This window comes from Felis catus, chromosome C1 (genome assembly GCF_018350175.1).
Source record: "Felis catus isolate Fca126 chromosome C1, F.catus_Fca126_mat1.0, whole genome shotgun sequence".
Lineage (NCBI taxonomy): Eukaryota > Metazoa > Chordata > Mammalia > Carnivora > Felidae > Felis > Felis catus.
In genome coordinates, this window is record NC_058375.1 from 54,028,483 (window position 1) to 54,048,608 (window position 20,126).

A 20,126-nucleotide genomic window follows, 5' to 3' on the forward strand; every position below is an offset into this window, starting at 1 on the left:
TTCTAAAATAAACCATGATTTGGCATAATGGTATGGTATTGGTTTGAGACCAGAAAACTACATTTAAATCCTGTTTTTTTACTTCAGGGCTGTCATATTCAACAACTTTGTTAAACTAAGACTTAATCCTATCACCTGTATAATAGGGATATTGGTAGTAGCCCTACAATGGAGGCATTAGGAACTGTATATAAACTATTATCGAGTACTCATTAAATAGTAGATATTGTTAATGATCTGTAGAACAAAGTGTATCCTTGCAGATCAGTATTGGGGCTGGAATTATATCGAAACCTCCAGTTGGTTGTAGGGAGTAACACAAATAGAAAAAAGCATCAAAAGAAACTTGTGCCTTGGCCCTTATTTCTATATCCTTGGAATGATAGAGTTCTGTCTCCCTAAAATGGCAGAGATTTGAATTGTAGGTTTTGTAAAGGGAATGGCTGTGTGAAAAAGGGAAGTGGTTGAGAATTAGGGAGGGAAACTAACACTGACTAATTTCAACAGTAGCATCACCTTTGGATTTAACTTAAGCACTGATTTGAGAGCCTACCCCAGTATAGATATAATGCCACTGCATCTATCTGGCAGGCACTGCCCTAGGTGCTATTATATAGATTTGTTTTCTCATTTAATTCTCAAAAAATTCTGGGAGGCATGTTTTGTAAATCCCACCTCAGGAAACGGAAGCATGGAAACATTTATCCAGAGCTGGGGTTTGAGGCTAGATGTTAGGATAGGGAGAAATGGTACTATGGATGGTGAACTTACCTGTTAATTCAACCAATATTTTGTGTAAATTGTATGCAAGATACTAATAGAAATGTAAGGGAAAATCAAATTAACAAATGGATTTGATTTCCCTGTTAAACATAAGAGGTTGTTGTTTCTCTAATTACTACAACAGATTTATATGGAGTAGTATACGCACTGTCTGACTTTAGAGTTGAACAGTTTTGAGTTTCATCTCAGATTCTTTACTTACTAGTTCCTATTTGAGCCTCAGTTTTCCCATCTGTAAAGTGGAGATAATATAACCTACAGTGTGAGAGAACTGAATGCAAGGAGAGAATATGACGATTTAAAGTAGTTCTGAGAGAATATGACGATTTAAAGAAGTCCTAGGCAGCACGGTAGAGGACATGGATCTTATACATCCAAATCAGGGGTACGTTTCAGCTTCTAAGGTTTTATGTACTTTTTTGGGGACTCTTTTATTCTTGATGAAACATGGAATGGGTAAGTGGAAGAATAATTTTTCAGTGCAACATCTGGCAAAAGGAAAGCAGATGTTCTCAGGAGATGGTTAGAGCTTCTGGAAAGATGTTTTCTCTTCATAGTGTTTAGTAAACTGGAAAGGACAGATGGTGTAGGCAGAAGCCTTGTTGAGAACTGTGATATTGTGATTTAAGTATGTGATCATTCAGATGACCAAAGTATATATATTTGGTCTTCATCCACAGTTCCTGGCTTACAGCTCCCCAAACCCTTAGAATTTCCGTAAATGTAGAGAGTGATAAAGATTTCATTATGTTTGGAAATCGCCTAAGGATCAGGGCTGGTTGCCAATTGAGCCAACCACATTTTTAGAGGATTGGTACTTTCAGTCCTACCTCATGAACTCTGGGGAGGAGAGAGGGACTGGCGGTTGGCTCAATAGCCAATGTCCAATGATTTAATCCATTGTACCTATGTAATGAAGCCTCCATGAAAACCCAAAAGGACAGCGTTCAGAGAGCTTCCAGTTGGCGAACACCTGGGGATGTGGGTAGAGGGGACACACCTAGAGAGGGCTTGGAAGCTCAGTGCCCTCTCCCCACACCTTGCCCTCTGGCAAGTTATTACCTGTACTTCTGATGGACTGGCTATACATCAGAGGTTCCCAGGACCTCCCCTCATGTTTGATTAGTTTGCTAGAGCAGCTCACAGGGTTGGCATTATAGTGAAGGAACATAAGGCTGACAGGCAGTTCCCCCTGAATACTTTCACTGCTGTTAGAAAGGAGTAATACTCAAAAGCGGGAAAAAGACATTCTGAAGGATCTTGAGTAGATTGCAGGCTACAAAGCAGAGTACAATGTAATTCTGGATCTGCAAGGGTCTTCAATGAGCCAGGTATTAGCAACACAATATTTTTAATAACTGCCTTCCATCTATGAGGAGATATGGGAGGGGCTAGAAGAATGAACTCATAGGTAAACATGTTGAGACAATAATACTTGACTGTACAGTTTTGAAAAAGTAAACTTAATGGGGATCCTGAAAGGTGGCGGTGATGAGAATTTGTACTTCTCAAGCAGCCAAAGGAACCCCTTTATCTTTCAGTCTCTTTGAAAATTAAGAAAAAGCAATAGAAAGGGGGCAGTAGTTCCTGGCTACAATGAGGCATAAGTGGCCTGTAACCCAACCTCCTCCAAAAAGCTGGCAAGCCCTACCTTTTCTGAGCCTCTTTCCATTAAGGTAAAATAAAGCACTTGGATCAAATGGCTTTTAAGATCTCCTCCAGATTGTCCCCACCAAGACAGAAACTCTCTATTCCCGTGAGGAAGAGTAAATACAAAATAGCCCTCTGAGGTTTAAATTGGTCTTAGTTACCTGCAGACTTTGAGGTCCCAAGATGTAAGAATAATAACTATTTAAAGGTTCACGAAAGCTTCAGGAGCAAAAGAGATTATTGGTCTTTGTGTCTCTAAATAAACCAGGGTGTAAGAGAGAAAACGAGTGTTTGAAAAGTGCTAAAGTTCATATTAAGCAAGGCAAGTCCATCTTCGGAGAAAGGTCTTCTACGGACTTGTTCTCTGGTGCTCCCACCCCCAGCTAAACCGGCTGCAGCCACAGCCATGTAAACGCAGACAGGCAGGCGCGCGCACGCACACACACACACACACACACACACACACACACACACAAGCATCTTGGGGCTCAGAGAAAAGTGCTGCTCAGTAAATGAGTGTCCTTTCCTTCGCTACCGGTTGTAATTTCCCCCCTTCCCTCTCCCCATTTTCTCGGTCTCCACCCTAAGGCCGAGATTCCTTGCAGCCAGGAACCGCGATTGCTGGGCCTCTGTAGCTCAGGACCTGCACTGGTTTGGCTGCCTTGGAGCGTCTTGGCCCGCGGACCCAGCGGTCCCGGAGGAGCCGAGGCCCCAGCCGACGGATTGAAAAGGATGGGTGTAGGGCAGGTTAACAGATCATGCGTAGGGCTCAGGATCTGGGAGAAAGGCTCCGGGAACAACACCCGGTTTACAGGCTGAGAGTGCATTTCCGGGGCAAGCCCAGGACCAGGATCACGGGGTAGGCGGAGCTCTGCGAGCCGGGGGAGGAGTTGTGGACGATCTGGGCGGGGCTTTGCGTGGCAAGGGCGGAGCTCTGCGTGGCGGGAGTGGGCTTAGGACCTAGAGGGACGGGGCTCTGAGTGGAGGGGAAAAGGCGATCGGGACCTTCAGGATGGGGTTCTGAGTGGCGTGTCAGGGAGTAATCGGGACTGGCAGTGGCGGGGCTGTGCGTGGTTGGAGTAAACTTGGAGCCCGCAGGGACCCGCAAGGGCCCGGCTCTGCGTGGCTGGCTTGGACAAGCAGGGGCGGGGCTCTATGTGGCTGGGTAGGTAGGAATCGCTACAGGCAAGGGGCGGGGCTCTGCGTGGCAGGGCTGGCCGAGATGGGACAGGCAGGGGCGGGGCTCTGCCAATTGGGTCTCGGACGAGCAGGGTGCGGGGCTCTACATCGCGTGGCAGGCGGAGATGAGACCAGCAGGGGCGGGGCTATGGGGGCGGGGCTGGAGGAGCTGGAAGCCGCAGGGGCGTGCTCTGTGTGGTGGGGCGGGAAGGATCGGAAACGGCAGGGGCGGGGTCCTGCGTGGAGGGGCGGGGTTCTGCGTGGAGGGGCGGGGTTCTGCGTGGAGGGGCGGGCCCGGGGCCCGTGGTGCGACCCCGGGCCGGGTCTGGGCGGCCGGCGGGCCGTGGCAGGAAGCCGGAAGCAGCCGCGGCCCCAGCTCGGGAGACATGGCGGGCGTTAAAGGTAGCTGGTCCTGCGGTGGGGTGTCGCCGCCGTCCCGGGCTAAGCCTGGAGCTGCGCTCTCAGCGTGTGGGCGGGGAACGGCCTCCCCCAAGCCTGCCGCTCTCCCCTTCTCTCCGGGGGCGGAGGAGGCGCTCACCCTCTTCCTTCGCCCCGCGGGATGCGGGTGGAACCTCACTGGTCTGCACGCTCCTGCCGGTCTCTCCGGGACCTTCCAGGCGAGCCAGGAGCGGTGCCCTTCTTGGAGACCCGGGTAGACCAGGAGCATCACCTCTAGGCTCCTCAGTACTTCGGAGCGTACCCCCGCCCCCATCTCTGCTCAGTTTTAAACGGACTGGGTTTCCATTTCCCGACATGTCCACCCTGACGCCTCTCCTCCCTCTTCCTGCCGCTCCGCAGTTTCCAGTTTCTTCTGGAGCAGCCATTGTCTCCAGTCTTCTCGGCCCCGGGGTTCTTAATTCTTTCGGTACTGATGAGTTTTCCTAGTTGGGCAGAGTTGACTGCAGGCAACAGAAAGCTCACGGAAATGCTGTATTTCTCATAATTGTGGAGAATAGATTGGGTGGAATGTTATCGCTGTTTTCTTTAGTGTTTATTCATCTATGGACAGACAAGAAAGTAGTGTTTGTACAGAGAGTGTTCAACTACAGGGGCAGTAAAGGAGGAACCAAGAACGCCGCTTCCTTATCTGTAGGACTTTAGAGAAGTGGGGGATGGCAGCGGTAGGAGAGGCTATTGGAAGGCTTCCTGTTATTTTGGTAGGAAACCATTCGATTTCTGATGTTTGAATAGAGTAGTGTAACTTGTTTCTATGTTGGAGTTAACTTCCATCTTTGGAATTGGTAACCAAAGATCTTCCTAGTTAATCAACATCTGTTATAAACATGTATACGATATATTTGCATGCATGTGTGTGCACTCTGAAATTTATCTGAGTATGTGAGCTATTAGCAGACATATTGTATCATTATTTCTGGCTGACTTTTATATTCACCATCAGTTTAGTAAATGTGATTTACTTGGACAGTGTCCAGTGTGTAACGTGTCCATTTGAAGACAATGCAGAAAAGGGGTGACCGATAGTATCCCAGTACTGGACTGCGCTGTGCTTAGTCATGCCCAGAAACTATCAAGTAATGATACTGTTTATGTGTGAATGTGTTAGAAATTGTGATGTAGTGAAAAAGAAGACCATGAAATGGAAAAGGACTAAGGGAAGGAAGCTACAGATAGTTCACTAAGGGGTGAACTATCTTACAGATTGAGGGACCATTGTATACCTTGTATGCATTGTATGACTTGGGATAAAAAGATAAAAGTTATTTTTGGGTGACAAAACTGGAAATGATTATATTACTGTTGAAGTGTCCAAGGTGTCCTTAGATAACAGGAGGAGCACAAAGATGGTGTTATGGATTAAATTGTATCCCTCAAAAGGTATGTTCAAGGTTCTAACTCTCCAGTATCTGTGAATGTGACCTTATTTGGGAATAGAGTCTTGGCAGATGTTATCATTAACTTGATGATGATACTGGATTAGAGTGTGCCCTAATCCAATGACTAGGGTCTTTATAAAAAAGGGGGGGGGTCAGAATTTACACATGGAATCACAGGGAGAACACTGTGTGGAGACAGAGGCAAAAATTGGACTGATGCAGCTAGAAGCCAGGAAACACCAAAGATTGCCAGCAACCACCACGAGTTAGGAAAAAGCAAGGAAAGATTCTTCCTTAGAGCCTTCAGAGGAAGCATGGTCCTGCCAATACCTTGATTAGAGACGTCAAGCCCCCAGAAGTGTGAGAAAATAAACTTCTGTGGTTCTAACGGTCCAGTTTGTAGTACGTTGTTAATGGCAGCCCCAGGAAACTAACACAGATGGGATAACTTAACCCTGCTCTGGGGAGAAAAAGGCAGTTCTTGAATTGAATCGAAATCGAAATCGAAATCTAAAAAAATCAGTAAGGTGTCACCTGACTAAGGAGGGAGCAAGGACAGTTTTTCCAAGTGGGGAGAATTGTGCCGGATCAACTCGTAGGCTGTGAAAGTGGCTGTGAAGGGGTGACACCAGCGTTGTGTATTTGAGAGATCGCTGTCTGCTGTGTGGAAGATGGATTGGAAGAATCAAGGTTGGAGGCAGGCATGAGATGGTGAGGGCATGCACCAGGGCAGTAGTAGAGGGTTCAAGAGAAGAGGGTGGGTATCTTAGTCCTTTAGGGCCGCTCTAACAAAAATACCGGAAACTGGATGGCTTACAGAGCAAACATTTGTTTCTCAATTCTGGAGACTGAGAAGTCCAAGATCAAGGTGCCAACAGATGCAGGGTCTGGTGAATGTCTGCTTCCTGCTTCATAGACATCTCACTGTGTCCTCACATGGCAGACAGGGCAAGGGAGCTCTGGAGTATCATTTATGAAGGCACTAATCCCATCCATGAGGGTCCCACCTTCATGACCTAATCACCTCCCAAAAGCTTTAAGTACCATCACATTGGCAGGAGGATTTAACATGAATTTGGGGAGGGAACATGCTCATTCAGTGTATAGAGGTGGTTTTGAGTGACACCTGGGAGGTTGAGTCACCTTAACTTGGTGATCTTCTGTAAGACAGAAGGTGATGATAGTGTTGGTTGGTCTTTCAGGATAGAACTTAAAGGGAAGAATATGTTTGGAAGGAGAGGGTGGGATGTTTGGGTTTTATACATGTCGACTTTGAGGTCCTTGTTGGCTACCTGGGCAGAGAAGTCCAGATTGGAGTTGGAGGTGCAGGCCTAGGTCCCAGGACCTGTTCTGGGCTGCAGCATCAGATGTGGCTGGGCCCTCGTGATACTAGGGAACTTTGGGTCTAACGCAATGTCTCAGCAGAAGGACAGTCTAAAGAAATGAAGTTTGATTCCTTGTTAGCTCCAACTTTAAAATATGGCAGAGGATGTTGATTCCCCCCAAAAAGAAAAAAGAATCCATCAACTGGAGATACATTTGTGAACGTTGAGAGATGGGTGTCACAGACCGGAAAGAAGAGGTCTCTGGTTCCTAGCTTTGAAGAAGGGAGTGATACAAAAGGTCAGGCACAGGGAAGGGATAGTGCCAACCAAGAAAAGACCATCTGTAATGAAACAATATGCGAAAAGTTCTTTTGTACATTTTTCTTTAAAAAGTGACATGTACGACATGGAAGAGTACAAAAATTAAAATTGGCAGTCTTGTGCCCTAATGTCTGTATACTTCCAGATGTTTTTAAAAAGCACCTTCGTTCGCATCTTCCTATAAAACAGTCTCCCTAAATCTCTTAAAGTAAAAGGAAGCAATCAAAATGTTAATTAATTTAGTGAATGACTAATTGTGAGTATTAGGGATTTTTTTCAGAAGAAAATTTGGCTAAATTGTGTCTGATGCTTTAAATTTATACCTTTAGCAAAGAATATTGCTAAAATGAGCAAGTACCTTCATCAGTCAGCATTTATTTATGGAACACCTTCTTTTGCCAAACACTTCACATGGATTATCTCCTTTACTTCTCATAAGCTGCATGATAAGGTGGCACCATTATTCCCATTTTATAGGTGAGAAATTTGATTGAAAGAGGTTCAGTTTCTCTCCAAGGTCACACAGCCAGTTGGTGGCAATGTTGAGATTTGAACCCGTGTTGGTGACTCAGAGCTCAGGATTTTTTTTTTTAACAGCCTTGATACTCTGTCTCCCACTCAGCAGCATGACAAGGACAAATAACGTTCCTACCCCCTCAGCGATTAGTGTTGAACAGATGCAGGGAATAAATATTTTATTTGGTGGATACTACTTGGGAGTCATTTTCTATGAAAACATGAAAGTAGTCTTCAAATACTTGAAGTACTGGGGTTGGGAGAGACAGAATGATCAAAGGGCATATATATATTACAGTGAGGCAGTTTTGGATATAATTTGAAGAAAGGATTTTCAGCATTTAGATACTATCAGAAGGAAATGATATGCCTCAGGCAGTAGTGAGTTCTCTTCACTGGAGTTGTGCAGACAAGCTGGTTGGCCTCTTGTGACAAATAGAGGGATATATTAGATAGGGGTTGGAAAATGCTTGAGACCTTTCTCACCTAGTGATTTTAAAGTGGTGGACACAGGCAGTCATTTGCTAGTCAAATGTGATGTCAACTAATGAAATCACTACATTTGTGCAAATTGGGAACCTTTTACTTCTTTAAGTGAATGTTTTTGTTTAAGATATAACTCACATACCATAAAATTAACCTTTTAAAAGTGGAACATTCTATGGTTTTTAGTTTATTCACAAGTTTGTGCAACCGTCGCTACCATTTAATTCCAGAACATTTCACACACAACCCCCCCCCCCCCCCCCCCGCCGCCCCATGCCCCAGAAGAAACTCCATACCCATTAGTAGGCACTCCCATTCCTCCCCTCTTCCCTCAGGTCCCTGGCAACCACTGATTGGGACCTTTTAACTCTTGGTTTTATTTTTCACAGCTCTTGTGGCATTATCCTTCAGTGGGGCTATTGGGCTGACTTTTCTTATGCTGGGATGTGCCTTAGAAGATTATGGGTAAGTGTTCATTTCAAAAAGAACTATTCTTGTTTTTGTGCGTTTGTCACTGTTCCTGTGAGTGTTAGCAAGTTTAGTGAATTTAGCGCCAGGCTCTAACCAATGAGTTAGTGAAGTCCACGTCCATTCGTGGGTCAGTTATATTTGTGCAGAGAAAAGCTCTTTTTAGACTTGATGTATTCATTTAGTAAGCATTTCTTGAACACCTACTCTGGACCCGCTGGGGATATAAAAAGGAAGAGATACAGTCCTGTCCTCAAGGAGCTTGCAATTTGAGTTGTGCCTGAGAGGCAGACAGGCGTCGGTCTAGTCCAGAAGATGATAGCTGTAGTGGAGACATGTGCACAGTACACGGAGAGCTTTGAGAAGGTGTATCTGAGTTTCTCTGGGAGAGTCAGGCAGGGCTGCAGAGAAGCGGTTGTCTTTAAGCTGAGACTTTGTGTCTAAATAAGAGTTTGTGGGGCTGATGAGTTAGGGGAGGGCATTCCAGGCAGTGGGAACATTTACCAAAATGTGTTTATTCAACAACTCTTGGTTGAGTGCTTACCACATGCCAGCCACTGTTATGGGAACTGGAGATTAAGAAATAAGAACAAAGGCCCTACTCTCTTAGAGTCTGTGTTGCAATGGGGGAGATGGACACTAAACAGATTTAAAAATGTCCATTCTATCAGAGGTAGAAATGTTATGAAGAATAAATGATAAAGGGCACAGAGACTGGGGAGAGGGTGGTCAGGGAAGGCCTCTCTGAGAGGGTGACTTGTGAGCAGAAATGCAAAGAAAATAAGGAAGCAGGCCATGCCGGAAACTGGGGAAGGAGGACTTCAGGCAGTAGGAAAGTCATATGCTCAGGCGCACAGACATTAAGGCATAGGACTCTCCAGGAAACCACATGTGGTTCATTATGGTAGAGCATAGAGTGTAGCTGGGATGAGCAATAGAAGGGTTGGTCAAGGATGTAGAGTCAATCAGTCTTTAGGGCACTGTATGCCATGTAAAAGAGGTCAGATTTTACACTTCAAGCCATAGGAGCTGGAAAAATATCCTGAGAATAGGTTTGGAGGGTGAGGGGGTTTCTGTTTGAAAAAAGTCAGTCTGGCCAAAATGTAAGAGTGGATAGCAAGGTGCTGAGACTGCCCTCAGGACACGCAGTAGGGCACTACTGTCATAAAGCAAGCAAAATGTCGGGCTGTAGCAGTAGGAATGAAATGAAAGGAAAGAGAGAGATCTAGGTGGCAGAACTAACAGGTTTTGTTAGCTGATGTCAGGGTTCAGCAGGGGGAGAGGGTTCTGGGATGCCTCCCAGGTGATTGGTTGAGCATCTAACTGCACAGGAGATGCTGGGACTAACTTAAACCAGCTGGAGCTAGTTGTTGGGACATTTGATGAGTTCAGATCTCTCACCCCAGTCCTGGCCAGAGATTGTCTAAACACAAGAGGGAGCCGGTTGTAAGCAATAACTTCTATTTGTCCAGAGTGTTTGCAGCTGTTACCAGAGTCTGGTTTTTAAGGATATAAGGTATTATCCTCATTTCTAGCTGGGAAACAAAAACCCAGCGTGGTCAAAGACTTAACCCAAGTCGCACAGCATTAAGTGGCAGAGATTGGACTCATGTTCTCACTCTCTTGACCATTATTCTACAACCAACTCTAAATCCAGGTGTTCTAATTCTCTAAGATCTCTATAAGGTTTTAAAAAAAAACGAGCCATTTACTGGTACTACAAAGAAATTAATTTTATATTTAATGATGGTGACCCAGGATTATCCTGTACATCAGGAGTCAGCAAACTGGCCCACAGGCCAAACATGGCCTGATGCCTGTTTTTGAAATTAAATGTTTTATCAGAATACAGCCACACTCATTTATGTACCATCTCTGGCCACTTCTGCACCACAGGGGCAGAGTTGTGTAGTTGAGGCAGAGACCCTGTGACTTGCAAAGTCTAAAATAGTTACTATTTGGCCTTTGCAGAAAAAGTTTGCCAATCTCTGGCCTACACGTTTTCTGAATAGTGTATATTTAATACCCAAATTTTGTATGTAAACAAGGTTGCTTCTACATTAATAGTTCTCATAGTTGAATATTGATCGCTTACTATGAATGGGAACACAGTGCCTTAGATTGTTGTACAGAAAACTCTCACTATATTCTAGGAAGTTAATAATTAAGAGCTCCTGGCTGTGGGCATGTCAGGTCATAGCTGGGTCTCTTCCAGACCTCTTCTTGTCTCTGTATCTGTGTTTCCTCACTGGTAAAATAAAGGCTTTGAACTAGATAATCTCTAACAGCCCCTTCAACAATATTATTTGGTGATTCTTGAAACCCACTATAATCCCTATAGTTTAGAATTAGGAGTTAGAATTCAGTGTGTACATCTTGAGTCCTCTTGATGAAGGGCATTTCCCCTTCTTGCTTTTTGGTTGCCGTCCCGTACTCCTAGATCTGTGGCTGAAATAAGCTTTCATTACAGTCTAGCTTTGTCACAACTTCTGCTTAGAGGTGCTGACTGTCGGGGTGGACCTCCATGTATTACTGTGATGTGGATATTTTAAAGTGAATAGAGACTTTCCTTTTTTTTTTCTCTCAAGGAATGAAGCATAATAAACATCTGACTGATGGAGAAAAATATTTTTGAAGTATTTATAGAGCAAATGTAATTGAAAAGCAGATGACAATTTTTAATAAATACAAAACATTAAAATTTGGGAAGAAAACTTTTTTGCATTATGGTATTATTATGTCTTACAATAAAGATTAGAGTATATCTAAAGTTTGTACTGGCAAGCATATTTAGTTTTATGATTTCCATACTTAAAATTCATTTTGTTCATTCAGTAAGTGGTAATGGAATACCTCATCTCGGCCCTGGGGATAAATGGTGATTGATTGAGACAAATTAGATTCTTGTTCTCATAAACAAGGAAATATCAAATAGGGATAAATGCTGGCAAAAAGTCAAGAGGGTGATGTGCTCAAGGGTAACTTGAAGTATTTAAAATGGATGGTCAGTCTTATTTCACTTAACATAATATCCTCTCTGTCCATCCATGTTGTCTCAAGATCTTGTTCTTTTTTATGACCGAGTAATATTCTGTATTCCATGTATATCTTCCTTATCCATTCATCTGTTGATGGACTCTTGGGTTACTTCCATATTTTGGCTATTGTAAATAATGCTGTAGTGAACATAGATGTGCATATATCTTTTTGAAATAGTGCTTTTTTGTTTTCTTTGGGTAAATATGCAGTAGAGGAATTCCTGGATCATATGGTAACTCTCATTTTGTGAGGAACCTCCATACTATTTTCCACAGTGGTTGCACCAATTTACGTTCCCACCAACAGTGAATAAAAGTTCCTTTTTCTCCACATCCTTGCCAACATTTGTTATATCTTGTCTTTTTTTTTTTTTTAAGTTTATTTATTTATTTTTGAGAGAGAGAGAGAGAGAGGAAAAGAATGAGCAGGGGAGGGGCAGAGGGAGGGAGAGAGAGAATCCCAAGCATGCTCTGCACTGTCAGTGTAGAGCCCAGCATGGGGCTCAAACTCATGAACTGTGATATCATGACTTGAGCCGAAGTCAAAAGTTAGATGCTTAACTGACAGAGCTACCCAGGTGCCCCCATGTTGTCTTTTTTTTTTTTTTTTAATGTTTATTTTTGAGAGAGAGAGAGAAAGTGGAGGAGGGGCAGAGAGAGAAGGAGACACAGAATCCAAAGCAGGCTCCAGGCTCTGAGATACCAGCACAGAGCCCGATGTGGGGCTTGAACCCCCGAACCGTGAGATCATGACCTGAGCTGAAGTCGGACACCCAAACGACTGAGCCACCCAGGTGCCTCGCCCCCATGTTGTCTTTTTGATACTAGCCATCTGACAGGTGTGAGGTGATATCTCACTGTAGTTTTGATTTGCATTTCCCTGATGATGAGTGACGTTGAGCATCTTTTCATGTGTCTGTTGGTCATCTGTATATCTTCTTTGGAAAAATTCTATTCAGGTCCTCTGCCCTTTTTTAATTGGATTATGTAGGTGTTTTTTGGTGTTGAGTTGTGAAAGTTCTTTCTATATTTTGGATATTAGCCCCTTTTTGGATGTATCATTTGTAAATCTCTTCTCCCATTCAGTAGGTTGCCTTTTCATTTTATTGATGGTTTCCTTCACTGTGCAAAAGCTTTTTATTTTAATGTATTCCCAGTAGTTTGATTTTGCTTTTGTTTCCCTTGCCTGAGGAGACATATCTAGGAAAATGTTTCTAAGGCTGATGTTAAAGAGATTACTGCCTGTGTTTTCTTCCAGGAGTTTTATGATTTCAGGTCTCACATATAGGTCTTTAATCCATTTTGAGTTTATTTTTGTGTATGTTGTAAGAAAGTGGTCCAGCTTCGTTCTTTTGCATGTAGCTATTCAGTTTTCCTACTACCATTTATTGAAGAGAACAAACTGGGGTTGGGCAGAATGTGAGGGCAGTGGGAGATGCAGGCTTCCAGTCATGGAATGACTAAGTCACAGGGATAAAAGGCACAGCATAGGGAATATAGTTAGTGGTATCATAATAGCAATGTATGGGGACAGATGGCAGCTACACTTGTGAATATTGCATATTGCATAGAGTTGTGGCATCACTGTGTTGTACCCCAAAAACTAAAGCATCAACTATACTCCAATAAAAAATAAAATTGAATGATCAGGGAAAGCCACTTTTAGGAGGCCTCTCAGCTTAGATTGCACAAGAAGGAGTCAGCCAACGAGAAGACAGGGAGGAGAGCATTCCAGGCAGAGGGTTTTGCTAGTGCAGAGACCCTAAGATGGGGATGAGCTCAGAGTGTTTCAGGAACAGAAAAAAGGCTGGCGTGGCTACTGACTGAGTATATAAAGAGAAAATGGCACAATGCAAATGGGAGAAGTTGGCCAGATCATGGAAGGCTTTGTAGGCCAGGGAAAGGAATCTGGGTTTTACTAAGCCATTGAAGGGTTTCCAACGTATATACACTCAGAAGATCTCTGTTGAGTTAGTGGGTGCTAAGTGGGTGCACTGTGTTGCGTTCTATAGGGAAAGCAAAGGTGACTGAGTGAAGATTCTGCCTTCAAGAAATTACAGCTCAGGAATAACAGAAAACAATAAAGATTCTTGATTACACATTGTGTAGTTGTTGTTTTTTTTTTTAACACAGGGTAAGGTATCAACATACTAATGGACTAGTAATTTTTAAAATTTTTTTAAAAATTTATTTATTTTGAGAAAAACAGACACAGCATGGGCAGGGGAGGGGCAGGGAGAGAGGGAGAGAGGGAGAGAATTCCAAGCAGGCTTCACGCTACCAGCACAGAGCATGATGTAGGGGCCTGAACCCACGAAACTGTGAGACCATGACCTGAGCTGAAACCGAGAGTTGGATGCTTAACTGACTGAGCCACCCAGGCATCCCTGGACTAGTAATTTTTAATCATTGCACCTTACCTGTTCCTGGTATAAATCATCTCATGTACGAGCATTGACCATTAAATTAATAATTGTTTGACCTAGACGCCGAAGATAATTCTGACTTTGAAATGGCAGCATGTCTTTACAATGTAACCGTAACTTTTCTTTTTGGGTTTCTTCTGGGTCCATCCGACAGCGTTTACTGGCCCTTGTTTGTCCTGATATTTCACGCCATCTCTCCCATCCCCCATTTCATTGCCAAAAGAGCAACGTATGACTCTGATGCCACAAGTAGTGCCTGTCGGGAGCTGGCATATTTTTTCACTACTGGAATTGTTGTTTCTGCCTTTGGATTTCCTGTTATTCTTGCCCGTGTGTCTGTGGTAAGTTTTGTTTTCTATTGTTTTGCTCGGTTGTTGCTGAGTTTACTTCAGAACATCAGTTTCACTGCCATTGCTTAGGCTTAATTCTCAAATCCAGATGTGTTTGTAGTTTCTCTTTTCCATTTTAGATCTTCCTATCAGTGCCTTGGCTATGTTTTCAGAATGCTTTCTTTGTCTCTCTCACAACTTTTAGCCGGGGCATGTGATTTCTTGCTCTTTAAATTGTTTTCTGGAATTGTGCTTATCAAATCCTTGCCTCTTAGGGCGATCCACAGAGAATGTAATAGCAATGCTTTTCTGGTTCCAAAATGAACATCACATCAAATTCTTCTGCATATAGGATCGTGAACACAGTTTCCAACTCAATACTATAGGCATATTTTAAGGGACACCTACATGGTTACAAGAAGATACAGTGAATAAGATGCCATCTTCATATCCAGTATAATTGTTTTCTTTTTGTGTCCAAAACACACATTGTGGGTATAATTTATTCACTTCTTTCTTTTTTAACGTTCACTGCTTTTCATGCTACTTGCTTTTATTCCCCCTAACTACATACTGTTTCAATTTCATGAAACTCTTATTTGGGGCATTGGATCTTGGGGACATCTGCTATTTGTAAGATACCAGGAATAAGAGCCAGACATTGTCTGTGTCCCAGAGGCACAGAAACTAGCCTGATGGGTAAGTACACTATGAATGTATTATGTGTGATAATTGAAACATGATCACACCACCATAGGAGCACCAGGAAGAGAGAAATTCCAACTGGCATTTGATGTAGGCCTCAAAGGCTAAATAAGGTTTTGATTCAAGTAGGGAAGGCTGTTCTATGGAATGGCACCCAAGTGTGAAAATGCAATATGTGGAATAAATAGCAGTTCAATATGGCGGAGTCAAAAGGACGTGATTGAGAAGGAGGCTAGAAAGGTTGGGGAAGCCCACTTGCGCAGGCTCTTGAATGCTATGCCAGTTTGAACTCTATTTAGATGGGAAGCATTGGAGCTTTTTGAATGCAAAATCTTCAAGACCTTACTCTCCTTGTGCTGTAGACTAATATTTAAGTTTGGCTGTAAGGATTTCTGTTTTATGAAGAAACTTTCATTGATGTTTTCTTTGTATTGCTTAAATTAAAACAAAATGCCCACTAGAGGGTACTCTCATCCCCTACTGCGCCTCTGTAGAACCATCTGCCATGCTGGGAAGCTGTTTTCATTTGTATGCAGATTATTATTTAAAGTCTGTTCTTGCCTAGAAAAGAAACAGACCAATCCATAATTCTCTGCAACTCCTGTTTTCCTGAAAGGAGGCAATGGGTATAGATCTTTTAGTACCCGGTATCATAATTAGACCCTTTATATTCTGGGTGCTTTTATTTTACTTAAGGCAATCATTGTCTACTGAAAACATGTTGAGAAATATGTCTAATGGGGAAAATGATAAGGATGATACAGACTTAATTATCAAGCATCACGAAGTAATTAGGCTAATTACTGAATAGTTCACTGTCTCCTGCCTGTTAGGTTATTAAGCCTTTTAGCAGTTTTATGTAATATTTCATTGGATGATTCTAATGCAGAAAATAACAGAGATTTTCAAAGAGTATGATATGAAGAAAGTAAAGATTTAATCCTCTTTCCTTGTGTTTCAGATCAAATGGGGAGCCTGTGGCCTTGTGCTGGCAGGCAATGCAGTCATTTTCCTGACAATTCAAGGTTTTTTCCTTGTGTTTGGAAGAGGAGATGATTTTAGCTGGGAGCAGTGGTAGCACTTTATTCTGATAAATTGCATTTTATTTCTTAGAAGTCATGCTATATGTATTTGTGTGCACATGTGGCCTTTTACTATGAAATTTCCTATGCTATTTTTTTATACCTTTATATCATGTTCACTGTAAGAAGGACTACAGGAGAGAAAGCTCAGTTTTGTTTCCAGCTAATAGACCTCTCCATGTACTCAAGTTGAATTCTTTTATTTGTTTGGCTCTTCATATAGTCATGGTGCTCTCAGAAGATACATTAACACAGTCTTGTACACAGCCGTTCACTTGTGTGATGCATTTACATATTTTGCCCGGGGATGAGTGTGGGTAAGCAGACAGCACTGGAGCAAGTCTGTTCTACTCAGGACTTCCAAGATATACTTGTGGCCCAGAGAGACAGAGTGGCTCCCTCTTTGTGTTGTAGACCCTTGCCTCTCGAAGTGTGGTCCATAGAGCACCTGGCATCTCTTAGGAGCCAGTTCATACAGAATCAGAGGTTCCCCCCCCCCCCCCCCCCCCCCCCGCAACAGATCCAGTGCATTCTAGATGAGCTCCCAGGTGAATTACATGCACATTAAAGTTTGACAAGTGCTGTCATAGGGGAATAAGTATCACCTCTAGTGTCCCTGTCTTCCCTTTGGCCGAACCTCTTAACCTCTCTGGGTATTAGTTGCTCGTTTGTAAAAATTGTTTCACCTGCCTTCATGTTGAGGCCTACTTCAGAGTCTCTCTGGTATTTATGAAATGTCCAAACCTATATTGTTCCTCACATTTGTGGAATTGTTCTCAGTAGGGAACAGTTATGTCTTCACTGTCTGAAAGGCAATAGCTCTTTTCACAGAGCTGGGGAAACAGAGTAACTGCAAAGTAACAGAGTAACTGGGCTGTACCGAAGGAGGCCAGGCTGGAACCAGTCCCTGCTTTAGCAGGGGGGCAAGAGCAGATAGGTAATACTTTCTAACTTCCCTTTATAATCACACACTTCTCCCCAGCTCCTTCTCTGTACTGCGTTCCACCTCCATCCCCCCTCCAAACCAACACACTCCCAGCAGTTCTGATTTGCCTTTACTTCCTCATGGCTCTGACTTTTCCTTCCTACAGGAACAGGAGCCAAGTAAGCAAACAGAGGGTGCCCAAAGACGCTACTTACTGTCTTTCATGCCTTGTAGATCTTTTTATATATATGTATAAAACCCCTCTGCCACTTTTAAGTGAATCATTGTGAGTACGTGCAACACTAGATCCTGTAGTCAGTTTTTCTAGCTCAACTTTTCGTCCAAGATCTATAAAGAAAAATATGGGAACTAGAACCACTTGATGAGAATACAGTGATTTTAAAGGATCATTAATGTGTGATAACTGACACGCATTGAAAACACTAAAATTTTGAAGTTTGGAATCTGAGGAATTAGCATATCTTTTCGTATTCTGGAATGATCTGGGACTAGGAGAAGATAAAAGTGAAACCTAAAAGGATAATGTGCAGTTATATTGTGGCCTTGTGCATAATTTTATGTTTTCTTTTTTTTTTAATATATGAAATTTATTGTCAAATTGGTTTCCATACAAAACCCAGTCCTCATCCCAAAAGATGCCCTCTTCAATACCCATCACCTGATTTTATGTTTTCAAAGTTCTTTGTACATATAGAATTGTTGGTGTTATTTCCAATATTTATAATTAGAAAAATTATATAGACACTTTATAATTTCAGCCAGCGTTTTTAATAACACTTGCACTTACTTTATTGTAATAAATTTCTCTTTTAACACAAAAGAAAGTTTAATTTCAAAAGTCTTTATTCTGATGTAGCCTTGCTTAAAAGATAAAAAAAAATAAAGTAAGAATCTCTTGGTGTTCTGAAATGGGTAGTTTGAGCAATACAGGAATAGCAATACATTTTAAGATATCATTTTGAATGTCTAGTTGGCTTGTAATAGCATTTCTTTTCCTAAAACGGAAATAGTGTTTAATTTATACTCCCTTTGACAAAAGTATCTTTGTTGCTTATACATATTTCATATTTCAGATAACCAAGGTAGCCTTAATATGTAGCCTTAAATAAAGCATTGCTTCTTGATTGTACTTCCAGAATGATATAAAGTACACGTAGAGAATATTGGTAGCCATTCCCTAATAATGGAATGGTTTATTGAAGTGATAGATTGTTGGATTTGCTCTGTGTCTGAAAACAAACATTTATTTTTAGTGCTTAAGTGTCATTATAAATGCCAGTGGGAAGTATTGCTATGAATGTACAATATAGAAGTTTCCTTTTGATGACACACATGTTGGGCATTTCTTTTTCCTTATAAAAAGTTCATTTTTTTTTTCCTGTATGCCATAGAAAATATTTTGGAGATTCAAAGCACATTGCTTACATTCTAAAACTAAGAATACACATAAAGAATTCCTGACAAGTAAGTAATCTTATGAGGAAGTTCTTTATCATGTTCCAAACAACTGGTTTACAGGCAGACTTTGAAACACTTTCGCACAGCAAGTGGGAGGTTGGTGATTGAGTGCCCAGGCCAAGCCTTCTGAGGGAGGCTAAACCCTGATGTAGTTGACTTACAATGCTCAAGGTACCTGCCTGAGTTTTGGGTCTTGGAAACAGGGTAGCGTGGACAGGGTGGAGAAAGGAAAGTGGAAGTTTCCACCTCTTTTCCTAAGAACAAAGGTCTTCAAGTTTTGCAGCACTTTCCATCCCCTAATGCCCTTGGGGTCCAAGTACATTCCCCTGAGTTTTGTTGGCCTCCTCTCCTGACAAGGGGCCTTTCTCCCAGCCTGCCCCACCTCCTGGGGCTCCTCATTTTCCCAGATCACCCACCTCTCTACTTCTACCCAGTCCATTTTCTTATTATAGCTGATACAGTGCAGTGTGAAGAAGAAAGCAGTCTGGTCTACCTCTTTCCCAGAAAGAAAAGAGGACTTGTGCTCATCTCCCCCTCATCTGGAGCCCTTACCAGTGCCCCCAGTGTGTAGTGACCACGCCTGTGGCGGCTGCAGTTTTGCAGGGGAATGCCTTGGAACCCAACGGCTCATTCACAGAAAATGGTAGTGTTTCCAAGTACAGTGAAAAAGCATCCCAGCAGTTTATAGAAGGGTAATATATGGGTTAGGGGCAAACCTCTCATTCCTCATCCCTTCCTCTGGGTGGGTTCTCAGCTGGTCGCACTTTTCATGGTTGTTCCTGTTCCTCCACTTGTGGACTCACAGATTTTTCTTACAGTCCTCAAGAAATCTTTACCTCTGAGGTATTCCCTTCATGAAGACTCTTCTAGAGGCCACAATGTTTCATTAAGTTAATACCATTCCTTATACTCTCAGGGAAGTGCTTAGGAGATGTCACAAAAACATGACAAGTTTGCAAAAAATCCAGATTTTGCACCATAATTTGACCAAATTTTATACGGATGCTAGCATTTTCCAAGCCTAGTAATTAGTTCACAACTAGAAATTGTTATTTCTGTAAATGGATGTAACTTGTGTGTTTTAATTTTTTTTCCCCATTCTGCCTCATGAAATACCTTATTTGCAAAAATCCCAGTGCATAATAGCTCATTATGCTATTACAATCACAAGGTGCTTTGTAGTGGCCATGCTACCGGAATAGAGCAGTGATACATGTAACCCCAAACATGATGTGAACGATCTCCAGGACTGCTTTAGGTTGCGTTATATATGTATGATGAGGACGATTATTTTTTAAATAAAACTTGTTATTTATACTTTCACAAAGACTTTTATGTACGTTATTAAAATGTTTAATTTTTAGCAGATTGATTTCCCCAGTGTTTTTGTTTGGATACTCTTAACGCGCATGTGACTAGTGTTGAGCCTGTACTTACTGCGGTTGAAGAGAAGCTGTCCAGGCATATGCACAAACTGGAAAGAACCCAGGCCCTAATTACACCTGTGTTGTGGCTCACAATCCTGTGGGGTGATGTGGCTGTCGGGGAGTGCTTAATAATTCGCTGTATTGGAAAAGAG

The 20,126-nt window shown here is 42.5% G+C and overlaps 1 protein-coding gene across 3 annotated transcripts; it reads left to right on the plus strand.

Moving 5' to 3' along the window:
- The first annotated feature begins 3,573 nt into the window (after positions 1-3,573).
- LEPROT lies at positions 3,574-19,913 on the plus strand. Of its 3 annotated transcripts, none has more exons than XM_019837173.3 (4): positions 3,574-3,598; positions 8,485-8,560; positions 14,182-14,368; positions 16,023-19,913. In XM_019837173.3, the coding sequence occupies exons 1-4, from the start codon at positions 3,589-3,591 to the stop codon at positions 16,137-16,139; spliced, it is 390 nt and encodes a 129-aa protein (XP_019692732.1). In that variant the 5' UTR covers positions 3,574-3,588; the 3' UTR covers positions 16,140-19,913. The 3 variants fall into 3 exon arrangements, with proteins under 3 accessions (XP_019692732.1, XP_003990210.1, XP_019692731.1); XM_003990161.6 differs by lacking the exon at positions 3,574-3,598 and adding an exon at positions 3,885-4,014; XM_019837172.3 differs by lacking the exon at positions 3,574-3,598 and adding an exon at positions 4,060-5,448.
- The last annotated feature ends 213 nt before the right edge of the window (positions 19,914-20,126 follow it).

Bases quoted from the DNA above. Each gene is read 5' to 3' on its own strand.
- LEPROT (XM_019837172.3), top strand. From the start codon at position 5,415: ATGGTGTTATGGATTAAATTGTATCCCTCAAAAG. The intron at 5,449-8,484 runs GTATGTTCAAGG...TATTTTTCACAG, and splicing joins TAAATTGTATCCCTCAAAAG to CTCTTGTGGCATTATCCTTC. The intron at 14,369-16,022 runs GTAAGTTTTGTT...CTTGTGTTTCAG, and splicing joins TTCTTGCCCGTGTGTCTGTG to ATCAAATGGGGAGCCTGTGG.